The sequence below is a fragment of the Antedon bifida genome, chromosome 1, assembly GCF_963402885.1.
Source record: "Antedon bifida chromosome 1, ecAntBifi1.1, whole genome shotgun sequence".
NCBI lineage: Eukaryota > Metazoa > Echinodermata > Crinoidea > Comatulida > Antedonidae > Antedon > Antedon bifida.
Window position 1 is genome coordinate 32,998,696 of NC_136226.1, and position 19,599 is coordinate 33,018,294.

The 19,599-nt window shown below is 30.4% G+C and overlaps 1 protein-coding gene across 3 annotated transcripts; it reads left to right on the forward strand.

The window, feature by feature from the left end:
* The first annotated feature begins 2,295 nt into the window (after window positions 1–2,295).
* LOC144851539 (synaptotagmin-1-like) lies at window positions 2,296–19,041 on the forward strand. Of its 3 annotated transcripts, XM_078709067.1 has the most exons (10): window positions 2,296–2,395; window positions 7,405–7,508; window positions 9,767–9,945; window positions 10,225–10,406; window positions 13,278–13,406; window positions 13,933–14,100; window positions 14,520–14,690; window positions 15,062–15,182; window positions 15,728–15,861; window positions 16,413–19,041. In XM_078709067.1, exons 3-10 carry the CDS (start codon window positions 9,801–9,803, stop codon window positions 16,593–16,595), a joined length of 1,233 nt encoding a protein of 410 aa, XP_078565193.1. In that variant the 5' UTR covers window positions 2,296–2,395; window positions 7,405–7,508; window positions 9,767–9,800; the 3' UTR covers window positions 16,596–19,041. The 3 variants fall into 3 exon arrangements, with proteins under 3 accessions (XP_078565193.1, XP_078565184.1, XP_078565201.1); XM_078709058.1 differs by lacking the exon at window positions 2,296–2,395 and having other exon boundaries at window positions 7,331–7,508; XM_078709075.1 differs by lacking the exon at window positions 2,296–2,395 and having other exon boundaries at window positions 7,331–7,508; window positions 13,284–13,406.
* Window positions 19,042–19,599: the final 558 nt, after the last annotated feature.

The window sequence follows — 19,599 nt, forward strand, 5'->3', positions numbered from 1 at the left end:
GACATATTCCAAGTGTCGCACCAGTGAATGAGTCTGTCAACGTCTTCTTGTAACAACAACATATCATTTAAAGTTTGTATAGACTTAAATAATTTGATATCGTCAGCAAACATAAGAACATTAGAATGACGAGGAACAAAGGAAAAATCGTTAATAAACATAATGAAAAAAAGAGGCCCCAAAATAGACCCCTGAGGCACTCCAGATAAAACTGGAAGCCATTCAGACGCGTTACCATCAAAAGTGACTCTCTGAAACCTGTCCGATAAATAACTTGTAAAAAATAAAATTAAATCGTGATTTAGACCAAATTGTTGAAGTTTAAACAAGAGCAACTTATGGGAGACCCTGTCAAAGGCTTTAGCCATGTCTGTATATATAACTTCGCATTGCCCTTTTGCATTTATTGCGTCATACGCATGTGACAACAGAACAGACAAATTTGTTTCACAAGACCTTCCTGGGTAAAATCCGTGTTGATGGTCACTAATAACTGGTGATATATGTTTAAAAATTTGGTCGTGAACAATTTTTTCAAAAACTTTAGAAATAGTTGGCAACAATGAAACCGGTCTATAATTACGTACATCAGATTTAGTACCAGCTTTAAAGATAGGGCACACGTTAGCTTGCTTCCATTTTATCGGAAAACGTTTCTCAGAAATGCATCTTTCAAATAAAATTTTACAAGGGAAAGAAAGAGGTTTGGCAGCTAAAGACAAAACAATATTACTTAGACCATCATTACCTGAAGCCTTATGAGAATCAATTTCATTAATGTGCTTTTCTATAACCTCCTGATTAAACTCAAGTTTAGATAAGCAATCGATGGGATATTCAGGAAGATTAGGAACATCCAAATCGTTGTTAACAGGACTAAAAACAGAATAAAAAAATTGATTAAGTAAGTTTGCTTTGTCTTTTACAGTGTAAGCTGACTGATTATTAAAATGTAGTTCCGAAGGAATGTTGTTATTATTTTTTCTTGAGGATTTTATCCAAGACCAAAAACGTTTCGGATTACAACTTAAATTACAACATAATGAATTAACATAGGTTCGATACTTAAATCTACAAAGTCGTTTAAAATTTGACCTAGCAAATCGAAAATTTTCAATATTTAACCTATTTGGATTACGTTTTTTTTCTCTAAAATATGATTCTTTAGATTTCAAAGCAGTGTAGAGCTCATTATCAAACCATGGTGGGAGTTTTCTCTTAGGTCTGAAAACAGGGACGAGATCTTTGATAGTAGCAAAAACAAAATCATAAAATAAATTAACTGCCTCATCAATGTCAACGGCAAGATCAAGTAAATTCCAAGGAATATGAGAAAGTGTTTGTATAAAATCTAATTTGTTAAGTTTCTTAAAATTATATAACAATCGATCGTCATTATTGATAAGGTGTTTGTTAAACTCTATAGGATATTTAAAATTTATTGCACAGTGATCAGAAGTGAAAATATCTTCACCGAATGAAACTTCATGGCATATAGTAGGTGGTATATAGATATACAGTACACTGTAGAGTATAGAGCATATATTCTATGACACATAATAGGCACCAATCAGCACCATAAGCATCATATCAGGTCACAGGATTGCATAAATCAATATTTTGCAGTAATATTCAACATACGTGCATGTTTTTTAAAAATTAAATATCAGTAAAATTATAAAAATGATCACCTAAAATTGGTCAAAGTGACGAATTAAATTCTTTTTGTATGTGACTATTTCGCTGTGCTCCACCACTGGTGCCAAATTGGATCCACTGGAGCACAGTGTATTAACATACGAAAATATATTGAAACTTAATTGGGTCCACTGGAGCACAGTTTAACATACGAAAAGATATTAACATTCAGTAACTTATTTCTAGTTTACATCACTGTGCTCCACTGGTACCAAATTGTGTCCACTTGAGCACAGTGTCTTAACATACGAAAAGATATTTAAACTTAAGTGACTTCAAATTAGGTCCACTTGAGCACAGTGTATTAACATACGAAAAGATATTGAAACTTAAATGACTTTATTTCTATTTTATATCACTGTGCTCCACTGGCGCCAAATTGGGTCCACTTGAGCACAGTGTATTAACATACGAAAAGTAGTACAATTTCTATTATTGAAGTTAATAAAGGCATAAATGGCGCTCCGTAGAGAAGTAGAGGATGCTCCAGTCGCCAGAATGACGCTCTGAATATACCTCGAATATACCTCCATTAAAATAAAAAATATGTGTGTGGGATCGATCGGATGTTGAGGCCGTGGGGGCTAGCGCATAACTACAGCGGGCGGCACACACAACATAGTAGGCCAGTTATTTAGAAAGACAGGCCTGATGTGGTAGACGCTTTTTCTAGATTATATTCTTGTTGTTTAGAAAGGTAAAGTTTTTAATTTGCATGTCAATAATCAAAGTTTTGCATTTGTCATACATCGTATGTTAATGATCTTGCCTGATCTTTTGAAGTGTATAAACAATGATGCCCTTTTTTCTTCAGAAAAAAATTCCTGCTTAGCCTAGGCCTAGGCTAGGCCTAGGCTAGGCGGCCTAGTGATATTCCTATATAGAGGCCTGTGCATAGGAGGCCTAGGCTACTAATAGGGACTAGGTAGGACTATCCAGCTTGGCTAGGCTATAATTAGGTACTAGACTAGACCTATAGTAGGACTGACACAACTATTGCTGTTGCCGGCGGTACTACACAGTATATAGTATATCTTGAAATAATATATTATTATTAATTAATGCTACTAGCCTAAATTGGTCACATAATTTTACGCTCACAATCACATATTTGTTTCTTGATGGGCCGCACATGATAGCATAGACTATATTATGATGCTGAATTTTAAGGATAAACACAAAAAAAAACAGTAATTTAATGTCTCAGCGGCATGTTTCGAGAGTTGTTACGTCGTGTATCTACGCCACATATATATCTTATTCTTAGTCCCGGCAGCCGGCCAACTGTATCGACTGATCGCATCATTGGAGTTTTAATTAATTTCACGTATCCCTGGAAAATAATATATTTCGTAATTCACGGTTAACTCAGTGAGTGCCCATTGATATTAATGCTCGGTACAGTCGAGTTTGAATCCTCAAAACTGTTTGAAACGGTATTTTTTATTTTTATACTTCATTAAAAATGTGTGAGGTCATTTTTTTAAAATAATGATTTAGATTGTGTTTCTTATTTTTGTACAAATTGTACGATATTCTTATTGTACAGGGTTTGTTAATGATATTTTATTCATCATCTTCTGGCCCGGTAATGTAGTACACAATGTATGTAGTACACAATGTAATGTAGTACACAATGTAATGTAGTACACAATGTAATGTAGTACACAATGTAATGTAGTACACAATATAATGTAGTACACAATGTAATGTAGTACACAATGTTATGTAGTACACAATGTTCATCATCTTCTGGCCCGGTAATGTAGTACACAATGTTCATCATCTTCTGGCCCGGTAATGTAGTACACAATGTTTAACCAAATGTAATTTAAGCAAAAAGGAAATAAATCAACTAACCTTCATAACTAATGACTTTAGTTCATAATTTCACAAATGTTTGTTACTGACATCTAAGTATTGTAATTACTGTATACATAACTAATTGTGAGCACTGGCAAATCATTCCACAGTTTGTTTTAAACATGACCATGATACTAGTACTGTATTATTGTATATAATGTAAAGTATTTAAAAAAGGTTCAAGGATAACATTTTTATTTTTGCCATACATTTGAGAGGTATTTAAATTTAAATGTCTGTACAAGGACAGTTTTTTTCTATGAAGCCTCAAAAATTGTTATTTGATTGTTGTTACCTGGTTGAATATAAATGGGGTCCTCCTAAATACCAGGGTCTACTACTAATTAATGTAGTCCAGCCAAGTGTATACGAAATATGATATTTAGTTAGTGCTAAGTGAATTTTCATAAACTAGATTGTACGCTCGCGTACCATCTAGGTCTAGGTTTTGTATGGGCCTATAAATAATATACCACTAAATAGAGTAAAACATTTCCGATTTAATACTTTGTTAAAACTGTCACTGTCATAGTCGATTGAAATAGTAAAGTACATATAACGATACACCACTACGACGTTTATATTTTTTGTAATTATTAATTAATACAAACGTTGAAAAGCAACTGTCAGTAATAAAGTATTATATTATTATGTGTTTATAATATTAAAATAGGGGCTACCCACACTCACAGTAATAAAGTTTATTAGTATATTTGTTTACTGTATATTATTTCTAATATTACCAACACTCACAATAAGAAATTTGCGATTCAAATGGCGATCAAAAGTGGTTAATACCTATTTACAGTATTGTATAGCATTACAATACTTTTTATGTTTATTCTCCAAGGGCCCATAAATTTACCTACTTGTGTTAGACTTAGGGTCTGTTTCTGCTGCATAACGCAATTTAACCGGTTATTTTAAAATAGATTAAAAATAGATAACAATAACAAGACCGCGTTTCTGCTCAATTTGTGCTCCGAAATAACCGGTTAAATCTATGGGTGGTCGTCGAGCAAAACGTCATCATTACCCAAAATGCAATACACTCAGACGGAAGTAGTATAGTAAGTTGGCTGTTTGTTTACATCGACGTCAGTACACACGTGTGTGATATCGCCGAACATCTCAAACATGTTAACATAATAAAATGTTGTCTCCAGGTCTACAAGTTTTGTTTTTTGTAAAGCCTACTTAACATCGCTAATAAAATTAATTCTCATGGCGTCTTCAATAACATGGGGAGAGTCGTGCAGCGCCCGATCGCCTAGGATAATTATTATATAGCCTAATTCCTTAAAAAGGCGATGTCACACGGCCCTTCCCACGTGAACGACTGTTGTCTTTCGCGAGCGCGGTCCTACTAAACACCAAACGGAAACAAAAACGAGACTCAGAATGTTGCAATACCTACCAAACGAGAGTAGATAATTGTTAATTAATTATGAAAACCCAACTTATATAGCAAAAATCGTCCGAATTTATGTTAAAAACGGTGAGTTTAGCCACAAAAATTTAAATCAAACGAGAGTATCCAAGTCATAGAATATCGCACGCACATAGTGCCTTTAATAGAATAATGAGTATTGAACATAATTTCGTATATTTATGTACTAACATAAATAATAACACATTTCTATGCTTAATAAAATCATATTTAATATATTATCAAAGGCTCTGATAACCTTTGTTTTCGGTCGATGTGATGTTTTTCTAAAAAATTATATTATGTAAAATGATCAAAGTAAGATTGTTCATTGTTCTCCTATTAAAGGCACTAAGGGCGTGCCATAAATACGCTCGTTTGGTTTCAGTTTTTGTTGCTAAATTCATCGTTTTTAACATAAATTCGGACGATTTTTGCTATAAAATTTGGGTTTTCATAATTAATTAACCATTATCTATTCTCGTTTGGTAGGTATTTGCAACATTCTGAGTCCCTTTTGTTTCCGTTTTGGTGTTTCTTATAGGACCATACCCTTAGCTAGCGTGTATTAACGCCTCAAATTGTTTAGCTTGGGTAGTTCGGAACTCCACTCCGAATTCCTCTTTTACTTTCGCAAAAATGCTCTTATATATCTGAATCTTTTCTATTGCCTGCCATCCTTCCCCGTACTTTCTCTTCCCCCCACACCTGAATAACATATCTTGTGATTTCATTCATCCACATGCATATTCACTTCTTCGTTCGACTGTCAAAACCACGAGGAAAACACACATGGTTCGCGACGGTATCTGACCCGGGGTCACAACTGTCAATCAAATAACCGTTATTTCGTGTTGCAGCTAAGAATTGCTCAGCGATAACCGGTTAAACGGCGTTCTAACACCGATTTAAATGGGTGTTTTTAACCGGTTATTTTGCGCTGCCTTTTAACCGGTTACCACAAATTTGTCCTGTTTCTGCTGCTAAGAAAATGGAGTTAATTTATTCACACCGATTTTAATTTATTCACACCGATTTTAACCGGTTATTTTGTATGCAGCAGAAACAGGCCCTATGGAGGTATGCAACCATGGTGGTTAAACCAAATAATTTGGAATGTTCCATTCATCGCAAATCAATACATTTGTATAAACGTATATTAAATTTATCAAAATAGTATTTTTTTAAAGAAAATCGGCCTGTCTTCAACATTATGATGCTGTACTCGAGCTGTTCAACCGGTTTTCAGCCATTAAAAACAGTTATCGTAGGAGGAGATAGGAAAATGCAAAGCATCCTCGTATTATTGTATGCAGGTATTTTTCAAAATGGACATGCAGTAGACAGTGTATACCACGATCGGAAAACACCGATCGTTGAACCTAAATTCGTTTTAATTATCAATAACTAATTATCGAACTCAATTTAATTAGTAAACAGGGTTACATCAGGTGGTTAAAATCAGTATCGAAAGTACGAACCAACTTTATATACCATCGAGTAAACATTCAATAACATGCGATTTACCGACTTTTGCCCTTACGTAAATTTATATATAGATAAAAAATGTTGCAATATAAAGTTTGCGGGTTTTCTCTATTTTTTGCGTATGGAAAGGATACAGAAAACAATTTTCAAAACAATTACTGTACTGTGATTCTGAACATTTAATATATAAATAACCAAATACTGTATATTAAAATAGTTCTACAAAAAAACAAATTAATTTTAATTTCAATTTGAATGAAATTCAAGCCTGCCTATACTGAGTCTACAGTATTATTCAATCTGATTCAAATTGACAGGAATAGATGTTATATAAAACAAATAATGAAGAATATTTTATATTTGTGGAATAATGATAAAATAATAACTGTAATGTCTGAAAGGTTATATTCATCATCCATCTCATGCAATTATTTGTACCATTCCACCCATAAACATTCATTATTTGTATATTATTGAAGCATGGAGCTAGTAAATTAACTATGGTAGAAGCATTGTATTACTGTAGTACATTCTTGACATTGGTACATTTACAATTTTTTTTACACCAGAATTGGTCAAAAAGAAGAATATTATCGAATAAAATGCAATTTGACAAGACTGGATACTGTATAAATACAATGACATTTACAACAACATTAGTACAGCCAATTTGAGTTATTAGCATTATCAAACATTTTGTATAGATTATACACTTATTAACATAATAGTAATGTTTTTAAATTTCAAAGTTCATTAATAAATTGTTAATGCATTCTAGTATGTACAGCCCCTCCTTTCCATAATGGAATCTTCCAATATTGATTATAATAATGAGGGTTCAGTTTGCTCTAATACTACAAAGATTATAGCATAGTTGGTGCGTTGAATTTTGCTTGGAAATATTCAACATATTTCTATATTTACAGGGGAGAGAAAACAAAAAACAAGCCATATGAAGATACCTAAACTACTTTAACGTGAACTGTGTATTTTGGACGACAACCTAGGACAGGATTTGGCATTTATTTTGGTGAGTTTAAGCCGATAATATCACCTTTTGTATCAAGTGGTATTTATTGATTTTAGTGTGGTTGACGACATGTTTCCTCTGAGTAATTCTACTGTGAAACAATATTGAACACGGTTACATATTCTTATTATTTCGACAATGTATTAAAGGTTTAATATTTCATTATTTATGTAATAATAATATATCATCTATTATTATATTTTTTTTTAATCTAATAATAATATAACATCTATTATTATATTTTTTTAAAATCAAATAATAATATAAAATGTTTGTTATTATTGTTATACAAAGAAAATACTGTAGTTCATGAATTAGAATTGTTAGTACATACATGTTCTTAATTTTTACTATTTTAAAATTTAAATAAAAATTAGTATTTCTGCTTAATGTATCTGTACAAATATTTTAATTAAAACTATTTCTTTACATTTAATGAATAAAACCAGGCAATTTTTGAGTGACCATAAACATTGTCAATAATGTTGACTTACAAATCAGGGAGGTATTTTTAATTTAAATTTTTTTTAAATTTATTTCTAGACTGTTTTATTTTATAGGCACCAATGAAAGCTGTAATTTTTAATTAAATCCAAGATACTGTACACCCATTAATAATTATTATAGCATTTTCATTGAAAAGACCATAATAGTGCAATTATTTTGTTAGTTGATATTGAAATGTCAAGAAATGTCAGTGTATTCCACCAAATCTGAATAGTACTGTAGGCTATGGTTCTTTACTTTTTTCTAATTGGCAATCTGCATACTCTTAAACAATATGTTTATTTGCAGCATATGGTTTAACCTAACTTATATTTTACATTATCATATATTACATCTATTGGTATTATTCTAGGATCCTTATCAATAATACACTTACAATATTATGCCAACTGCGGATATAATTATAATTAGTTGTTGTGGCCAATGCACATTGACCTTTTGTTCTGTAGTTAACACAAACTTGCATAATCTACCATATGTCCCTATATCAGTCTATATGTGTAATCTAATGTTAGAACAAAAAGGATGTCAATAAATATGTAATAATTATCTCTTTTATCCTTACAAAATGTGGTTGACTTTATCAAGTTGTTTTGTTGTAGGAATGAAAATCATGTAATCTACTGGATCACCCACATTATTCTGTTTAAAATCAGGTTTTGGTCAAAAAATATAAAAATATACAATGAATTATTTTATTAAAAATATGGGCATGATCAAACGCTACTTAAAAAACTGTTAATCCAATAAATTCATAAAACATATTGGTGTTTTTCAAAACAAATCTGTGACCTTTGAAACGTAAGAATAATTTGCTGGCTCCTTTACAAGTTTTGATTTAGCTTTTTCACTTTATTTGATTAAAATCTCCGTTATTTTATTCTCCATTTTTGTAATGCCTATTCCGAAGCTGCTACAGTAATATTAATAATAGTAAAGAAAAATCAGTATTAAGAAAATTGGTCATGAATTTAGTTTACATTTTCTAGTAGAAGAATAAAGTCTACATAACAGACAAAATATGAACACAAACTCTCTCATTTTTCTCTTCTTTCAACCCTGATGTGAAACCGTATATTTCCATTAAATGTAATGTAATAGTGTACAACTAACCGGGTTTTTTGTACTATACTTGTATCCTGTAATGGCTTATAACGTTATCAAGTTGAACAAAATTCAATAAGATTCTGTGTTAGTAGTCTAGAGTATAGCCTTCCATTCATTTCTGATACGTTTACTGCCAGTGTTGACATAGGAGGTCAGTGTTTGTAGAGTACATGTATCCATCACAGAAAATTGAATGAACAATTACTGTGGAATGTATTTTTTGTACAACTTAAAAATAAGTTTTATGATTCTTTAGAAATTACAAATTTGTTTTTTTGTAAAAAAAAGTGGCATCATTGCCATGTTATTGAATATTCAGACTGGTAATGTACTACTTACACAAGTAAGTAAGTAATTAGATAGTTAAGGTTTTTAAGATTTTTACAACTATAGCTGTACCATGACTATTTCGCAATGTGTGTTTATTGTATAGATCTTTATTGATTTGTTTTATTATACATCAGGTGAATATATACGTCCATTGAAAATCAATTGGATTATTCCATTTAGGTTGCAGAAGTTGATTGGAAATTCTAATTAGCAATCTTTATTTAATGAGATTTTTTCATCTTTAATTGACGGTAGAAATAATGAATAATTTTAATGAACCAATATAATAGTTTTAACTAAATGTTTTTTTACAGATTTTGATTTTTTTTTGACGAGATATCTGTTACAATGACATCCAAAACAGGTGCTAGCGTTGATGCCGAAACAGCGGGCAACTCCGGAGACGCCGCCATACCTACCACAGAATCTGCTCAAAGTGAACTTGCCGACCTCTCAGATAAGGCTCTCAAATCTCTCAGTGACAAATTTGGAAGTAAGTCATGTCAGAAATAATGTTTGGAAAAAGTTTGGGTTGATGGGTGCCTTTTTGAAAAATATTTACTATGCTCACAATATTTTGATTTATTAGAAGACTTATTAGAAGATTTTTGTGTAAATAAAATTGCGTACAAAGTTTAATGTTAATATGTTTATGATAAAAAGTACTGATCCCCTTTCCACTATGAATATATAACTTCTCATGGCTTATGTTTTCTCAGGTGAAATTCCTTTTTTAATTAAAGTTCTTTTATACTCGGTTTTGTTCCACCAGTACCTGTGTTTGCAGTAGTAGCTATTGCCATAGTTGCCCTATTAGTACTGTTATGTTGCTGCATATGTATATGTAAGATGTGCTGCTGCAAGAAAAAAAAGAAAGAAAAGGGCAAGAAAGGTCTGAAGGGGGCCGTTGACTTGAAGAGTGTTTCCATGTTAGGAAACAGCTTGAAGGAACAGGTATGTTATTTATTTTTCATAGTATCTTGTGATGTATTTTGATGATGTATTCATTTTGTACAATATGTATGTATGTGCGCTTGACATAAAAATAAAAGTAATCCATGAAATAAATAAAATAAGAAGAGCAATTAAAAATGAGTGACAGGTGACATAAAATATAGACCTACTTTGATTACAAAATATATTATAAATTGATTAAAATGTACATAACATTAACAATATAAAATGTTCAAATGTAATTGTACTTAAATCCAGTTAATTAATTGTCACAGACAAAAGCATTGAGTAAAATGTCATTCATTGTACCATCTTTGGAATCATTGTCTTATTTATGTAAGGCTAATACCATCATTTTGTGTTTGGATAGTTTACTTAGGTTTAATATGGCACATATTTAATTTAGAGTTAATTTTTAAATAATTCCTTTAAATGGTAAGTCAATGTGTTTTATTATTTGAATATTTTATGTTTTGATTTTTATTTTTTATTTGTTTTAATTAAGTTATAATTCAGATAATAGTTGTGTGAAATGTAAAGCCTGGAGAATTACTGAATGAATTAGAAAAATAGGAGTCAACACTGTTGTGAATTGACTATGGCAGTGAAGAGAATCAAAGGGATCAATACTTGTATAAATTATGCAAATGAGTTGGCAAAGTGTATCGCTGCTGCTAAGTCTGTTAACGTTTGGCCTTGTTTTCACATATTGATTATGAGGAGACAATCAATGAAATATTTAATAACAAATTATTGAATTGTTCAACATATGGTGATATAGACTTGCTAGTTCAAATAACTAAAATATTGAACATGTAATGGAACATGTTTAACAATATTTAAATATAGACTGTACTAACATTTAATTATAATTACAAGAAGTGTATTTAACAGAATGGAATTAATTTTCAGCAAATATATTTTTTTCTAATGTGATATATTTACACAATAATGTGTTTATTAATGGTTGTATAGCCTTCTATAGTGAGTTCAGTCTTTCTTAAACTAGCATATGCACATTATATGCAGATTTTGAAATGTGTGAAAATGTTATTGATTTTACTCCAATTAAAGATTGCTAAACTAGGATAAATTGGGTCTATTCTAAATACATATATTAGGCGTATTGATTTGCATAATGACAGCAAATTAAATTATTAATAATATTGGTTGTAATTTTTTTTGTTATTTTATCTTGGTTTTATTCAAATTTTCTTATAATATTATTGAGTTTCTATTTGTTTCACTGTACATGGCTGCATTTCATCTGATGTCCCTTTCAACTTTGACCTGTGAGTTTTATAAGGAAACAAAAATGTTTAGTATTGTCCATGTTTTGCATGTTATACTGCTACTTATTGTCAAATTATATGTTAAATTGTTACTAACCTAAAACAATTAAACAAAAATATTACTGAGACTGCTTATTACGTTGAATTGTATTAAAGAATTAAAAAATGTAAGCAAATTATGGTTGGATCTGTCATCTTTTATTACTGCCAATGCACCGTCAAATTTACAATTTTTATAAATTGTTGTTTTATTTTGTCTAGATTTTATGCATGATTAGAAATTTAGAATTAAGGTTAGGTTTAGCAAGGAAGAGAATTAATCTAAGATCAGAACAGATTAATGTTCAAAATCAAGAAGAAGTTGAGTTAATTTCATCAACAGTTAAGGTATAAGTGTATTTAAATACTAATGTTTTACAGTCAAGTTGCCTTGTTTTAAACTAAATTGTTTCAAGAATATTGTAAGTTTTTACTGTCTGTAAGTAAGGACAGTTTGTACTAGACACGTTGTTATTTTAATCTACTAATGAAAAAAGTAATGTGATTATCTAATATTTCTTGTTTACTGTAATTGTGTTTCTGTTTTCAAACTAATTTTGTACAATTATCTGTTATTTGTAATGAGTAATAATGCTTTAATTACCAAGATTTAATTGGTTTTTAGAAAGGTTTATCAATGAATTTAAAGTATTGTAGACTTCCTTTAAAATAGCTTTTCTTTATTAGTTTACTGTATGTTAGGAATTTCTCCTTATAGAAATCCAAAGATTATCAGATTTATGTAGCTTTTTGTATTTTGCATTTTACTAACATTTTATATTTAATATCTTCTAATATTTCCAATGTTAACCAGCATGTATTGTGTCCTATTCTGATATAATCAAACTTCCTGTAGTATGTAGGTGTTACTACACAAATGACCCAGACATTTTTTATTACATATTTTAGATTTTATTTTTTAGATATTTAAATTAACATCCACTTCCCTTTGGATATAAAAACACCATGTATAGTACTTTTGGTAAATTACAAATTCAGTTTGTTAAATAGTGACTGTAAAAGCACATTGATAACAACAAGTGCACTTGAAAATGTTTACAAAAGTGATCTTTCAAAGTAATGAAGCTTAATTCCTATAAACTCAAGGAGATAAAATTGAATAAAGTGGCCTGACTTTAGATCCCCAATCTCTATCCATTACTGGTGTACAGTATCACCTAACTTACCTATCTTGTTTAGGCCTATGGTTTTCTAAGGTCTGAATCAGAGATACCAGTCTTCATCTATTAATGGTGTATCACCTAACCTTCCTAACTGACAGGAGTCTACTGAAATATTTATTTCCTTTGAGACAAAATTAATCTTTCATAGACAATTTCTCACACACTATTTACTAATTAATGTTGAATATATTTCACTAAATTTCCTTTTTTTTAAAAATTGAAGCAAGATATTGGTGAATGTTTTCGTATTTTAAAACAGTCAAACAGAAGTTAACCATAACAAATGGATTTTAATAAATAAATTAAGTTTATAATATTCTGTGATTAGCTAATAAGAAATACTGCTTATGTTTTAGATCCAGCCCGACGTCGATGAACTCGATAATGGAATGGAAGAAGGAGAAGGCGACACAGACTCTGTAAAATCTGAGATAAAACTGGGAAAACTGCAATATTCACTAGATTATGACTTCCAAGAAGGAAAGGTAATGAGTTCATTATTTTAATCAAGCAGGAGGAAATGTATATTCCAAGCCTAAAAAGGAAAAATCGATGTAATGTAATAATGTTTGCAAGTCTAGAAATTGAAAATGTAAGTGTTTAAAATGTAGTTGGTTTATTTTAAATACGTAGGAGATTTCCCACAATACATTGCATCACTATGTGTTTATCGCCATTAGGTTATCTAATTAGATGTGCTTACACGCTTCACTGCACAGTGCAATGCATACTCAATGAGCTCACACACACCTCATATTCCTCATACTCATATTGTACTGTACATTGATCACTACCAAATTATGAATATAAAATAATATTTATTGACATTCCATCATTTCAGCAATTTTCTCATATATTATAATAGATTGACATATTAATACATTAACCAAATTGAATAAAAAAAATGTCAGCATTTAAGTAGATTAGACAGTAATTATGCCTTGTAATGATGACGTTTGTAATATTAGTCAATGAATTACTCAATGAATTCAATAATTTATTTTTGATTAGCTCTCTGTTGGCATTATTCAATGTGCTGACCTTATTGGTATGGACATGTCCGGAACGTCTGACCCTTATGTAAAAGTAATGCTGCACCCTGACAAAAAGAAGAAGTATGAGACGAAGGTTCATCGCAAAACACTCAACCCTGTTTTTAATGAGAGTTTCACATTCAAGGTAAAACATACTTTCTTTTTTTATAAAAGATGACGAATATTTAAATGTACCATTTTACATTACTATCTGGAACTTTCTTTGCTTGAATTTTAAATTAAAAAAAAATCTTTCTCATTCATATGACAGGATTTTTTCTAATGACAAATTCAACTCCACTCCCAAAGACAATTGTAATAAGACTTTGTTTATGTAGAGCATCTTGTATATGTTTGTCTTGTGAACGAGATTGGCACCTTTAAGAAGGATAGTGAATGAATTCACTTATGGTTATCCTTGGCAATATGCCTAAATATATAAAAATATACAAAAACAAAACAGTGACAATATTCACTACATTCATTCATTTATTTTCCAGACAATTTGATTATGGTTATTAATCATTTTTTGTAACAATTAACCAATATTTTGTTATTCTAAAGGTTCCATACAGCGATATATCCAGCAAGACATTGGTTATGGCCGTGTACGACTTTGATCGCTTCTCTCGCCATGATATTATTGGTGAGGTACGTATTAAACTAGGCTCAATTGATCTGGGAAGTGTGATCGAGGAATGGAGGGATTTAGCAAGTGCTGAAGTCGAAGGAGCGGTAAGTATATTCATTTACTTGTTTATGCGTTTTATGAATAGCAATCAGCATATGGTTGCTAACCTTGTCCCCAAATATGGTAGTGATATGACATCATCATGGCCATATATAGGCACATCACACTTTTTTGTCACATAAAGTTTGATAGTGTAGACAAAGCTTATCTTCTAATAAAGTCTTATCTTATATCTTCAATATAGCTAATTTATAATTATAAACTTAATCTACTTCAGATGTTTAAAGGAAAATTTATAATTTTTTTAGATTTTGTTTAATTATTATTTGAAATTAGTATAAATTAAAGATGAGACCAAGGATTTAAAAAAAAAAACGGTCTAATTTCAATTAATTTATGTGATGTATTTATGCAGGGAAAATCAGAGAACGGTGATATCTGCTTCTCACTACGATATGTGCCAACCGCAGGCAAATTGACTGTTGTGATTTTGGAAGCCAAGAACCTAAAGAAGATGGACTTGTCTGGATACTCAGGTACATATATTATAATTTTACTATGCTTTTTTTATGGTATATTGTCCCTCTGAAATATTTTTTTTTTCTATTTTTTTTGTTGAATATGCCATTTTAATGTCACATAATATTTATTCACTTTGACCAAAAACTGAATCGAAAAAAAGATTATTTACCTGAAAAAATGTAATTTAAAACAAAAAATGCTTAAATTGTCTGTCAGACAATGGTTTTTTGTTAAAATTAACCATTTCTTTGAAATAAAAAAGAGTGAAAAAAAAATGAAATAATTATTTTTATAGTTTTTTGTTTACAGAAGTGAATAACTTTATTAAAACTGAAAAATGGCCTATTTAAAGTCTGATTTTATTAATCTTCATTTTTCAAGTTTTTGAGGGACAATACATCTTTAATGATATTTGATAAACTATAGCATTCTTTAACTGTCTCTATGAGATCTAATCTAATTTCCTGCAAATTGATATTAAAAATGTATTTTCTTTGTCTAAATTGCCAACTAAGCATTAATGTATTTCATCATGAGTCTTTTCTGTTTGTAATCCTAGATCCATATGTGAAGATCTCTTTGTATCTCGGTAACAAACGACTGAAAAAGAAGAAAACAACCATCAAAAAAAGGACACTGAATCCTTACTACAACGAGTCATTTGCCTTTGAAGTCCCTTTTGAACAGATACAGGTACAGTTTTGGTTCTTTGTGTTGGATGCCATCAGGTTGAGAGATGTTAGCATGCCATGGCCATGTTTAGGCCACTTTAAACTATAGTTCAAACCGACCAGTCTAACAATGTTTGAAAATCAAAATTCAAGTTGATAGATGATAGCATATCATTGCCATGTTTAGTGTTATCCTGTGGCGGCCCACTTTAAACTATAGTTCAAACCGACCAGTCTAATAATGTTTGAAAATCAAAATTCAAGTTGATAGATGATAGCATTTCATTGCCATGTTTATATTTATCCTGTCACTGCCCACTTTAAACTATAAACTGGTTTGACAAATAAAGTGTGATATACCCAAATATGGTAGTGATATGCTCAAATATGGCAGTGATATGACATCATCATGTCCACATATGGGAACATTTTTGTCATATAAAGTTTGATAGTGTAGACAAGGCTTAATAATGTTTTAAAATCAGAATTCCATATTCCTTTGATATTCTTTCAATTATATTTGTATAATAATCAATCTTATTGAATAAAATGTATTTATTATTGATTTTGCAGAAAGTATCTTTGACTATTACAGTCTTGGATTGGGACCGCATGGGTGGTAGTGATCCTATTGGCAAGGTGCAGCTAGGCTGTCAAGCATCTGGAGCTGGGCTTCGTCATTGGAGCGATATGTTGGCCTCTCCTAGAAGGCCAATTGCTCAATGGCATACTCTTATGGATGTTGAAGAGAAATAGTAAAAACATAGCAGGAAACAAAAACTGGTTACATCTAGTTCATTCCTATTCTTCTCTTTAAAATAATAGATTTCGTTGAGAACAATTCTTTCAGTCTATGTATCGTTACAATAATGTATTGTCTACTTGCCACTTGCCCGAAAAAAATGGGTTTTTGTCATTTGGGCAATCACAAGTTGGCCGGTGTTGCCAAATCCTATGGTGAGTTTCTAATTGAAAATATCAGATAGAAAAAATATAGTTTGGAAAAATGTCCAAAATGTTGTCGATTGGTGAGCAATTCTCATGAAAGTCATCTGTAGGAGCAGCATAATAATCCGGTTAAATTGAAATATAAAATATTGTAGGACAAGTTTATTTCATTAAGTTCAGGCAAGTGGTTCTATGGCCATATTAGGGCCACATTCAAAGTTAATATATTCCTATCCCATCTAGCCTACTATGCCTTTACCCCTGAAACTATTTCTACCCTCAAGAATGCATGTGGCGCATCTCCCTTAAGTATAGCCCCCGCTTAACCCTATTGCTAAATATGCTTGTTTTCAAGTTGATTTGTTGCCTCCATAAAGACAATTCCAATATTCTCCTATAGAGCCTTGATACACGAATCCTCTTTCCAGATATAAATCTGAATATATACAATAGATGTATACATTATAACTGTAAAACATTGCTCTTGTATTGCCTATATTGCACTGGTAAGAAATATTATCTCAAAGTAAAATTGGTATTAAAAGTAAAGCATTTGTTTGTTTATGTAATGTAATATTTCATTTTTTAACAAATGTTGAAATTGTCTTTGAAATCTAAAGAATATATACAGTGTAAAAAAAAAAAACTATCGATATACCGTTATTTTATTTGCATGTGCTGGCACAATTTATGTTTTTCTTCTGCTTCAAACATTTTTCCATTGAATTTGGACCAATTTCTGTGCAATCTAATGTGAATTTTAACAATTTTATTCTTGCGTAATTTTAATCGATATATTTTACTAAAAATCATTCCTACCAAATTCAGGGTAAAGTATGTTTAGTTATAAAAACAGTAGATAATGAAAGAAAATGAAATGTAAGTTAAAATATTATGAAAGTATTCCAATATTTAATAGCTAAACTATTTATAGAATTCATGATATTTAAAAAAAAGCAATATGTACAAACAATTTGATGGGCTTTCCAATGTTTTTTTTTAAACATAAAAGATACCTGTTAAGAAAATATTTAAGTATTTTGTTGACCCAAAATTTGCACTTAATAAACACACATATGAGGTCACCTAAGGTCACCTATTTATTATCATTCCATGTTCATTATCCAATAACACTTAATCTATGTTAGAATTAATATCTAAGGTCAAACAATATTCATCCCTAGTGATGTATTCCAATATAACTGAAATTCCATTGATGCGTTAACAACTCAAAATTAAATTTTGTTGATGAATTTCAACCTATTGAATTCTGTAACCTTTGTTTATGATATTTTAGAATGCATAAAATAACAACATGATAGTTGTATGTTACCTAGCTCAGTAAAATGACAATGCTTTCTTGTTGACTTGATTCTACAAAAAAAATTGGTTAAACTTTTAACAACAATTATACTAATAATTTATTTTTAAAGTTACTCAACACACTGTTTAATTTAAGACTACTAGGTACTTAAATTCAGCAAATGTTACTTAATTTCTGTATTTATTGTTTATGTTTAAACCCTTTTAAATGTTAAGTAGTATTGAATTTATTGGTAAACTATGTTGATTTGCTTTCAACTTAAATCAAGTATCAATATTCAGTGCAAAAAATAGTATATTTATGTTTATCTGTGTTGTAGATATGATATTATACAGTATATTTAATCAGTTATGGACAAGTAGTATTGTAAATGTTAATGATTGGAAATGTAAACTTAGAATATGTAGATATGGCTTGTGTGTATGTGTATATATTATATAGGCGTATGCGCTATTTATCCCATTTGTGGGTGATTCCATGTGGTATTTTGGTGATTTAAAGTAAGCTTAAACTCCTCATTCAATTACATTACTTCTGCCGCCATTTGTTGATTTACGCTAGTTCCTAATAAAAACTTAATTTATCCGCAATTGTTGAGTTAGTAAAAATTGCAACAATTTGTAATTTATTGACAGTTAAATGGTATCCATGCTTCATAACATATTAATAATTAATTCTGTCTGAATTAAACTCAAAGGTACATGTCCTAAACATAGATTGCTACAAAAAACAAACTGATTATTTTGTCAAATGGGCATTCAATATTTCTTGACAATTATTGTCATGTTTAAATTGCCCTGCAAACTTATCAATACTGCTTGCAATCTTCTACCTGGACTGACCTTAGTGTCATTATTATGTTGATGTATCGTTAGTGTTGTATATAGCGTGTACTGAATAAAGGCGTTATGCCATATAGTCTTCAGAAAATTTGATTATTTTGTTATTTTAATTGCATAAAAATCGAGTGAATTTACAGTATATGAAAGATTGGTTGAAGTAGGACCTGCAACTATATAGACATCACAAGTTTGATGCTCTTTGTTGTGTTCACATCTTTTAAAATAATAATAATGAAGCCGGTAGGCAGATAAAATATTTTTCACGCTGCTGCTCTAGCCCGCTACGTCACACGAGATGACTCATTTATTAGATGAAATCAAGCAGCAGTTATAGTACTACACTTTGACATTTTTGTTAAAATAGAAACTTGACTATAATTTATAGGTACCAACTGTATTTCTGGTATTTATGAGTCCCATGACAATACTGTATTTTGCTGTCAGATAATCATTGAATTATTATCAAAACAGTCCAGGAAAGTTTTTGTTTGTAATATGATACTTCACACTTGAAGTATCTAAGGTGTGACTAAGTGACCTCCAGACTTGACCTTAGCAATAAAATAAACTAAATTGAGTCTGTTTCATATCAAAGTTATTCACATTATAAAAAGAGAAAAGAAACGTTTAATTATAACTCAAAAAC

Bases quoted from the DNA above. Each gene is read 5' to 3' on its own strand.
- LOC144851539 (XM_078709067.1), top strand. From the start codon at position 9,801: ATGACATCCAAAACAGGTGCTAGCGTTGATGCCGAAACAGCGGGCAAC. The intron at 13,407-13,932 runs GTAATGAGTTCA...ATTTTTGATTAG, and splicing joins ATGACTTCCAAGAAGGAAAG to CTCTCTGTTGGCATTATTCA. The intron at 15,862-16,412 runs GTACAGTTTTGG...TTGATTTTGCAG, and splicing joins TCCCTTTTGAACAGATACAG to AAAGTATCTTTGACTATTAC.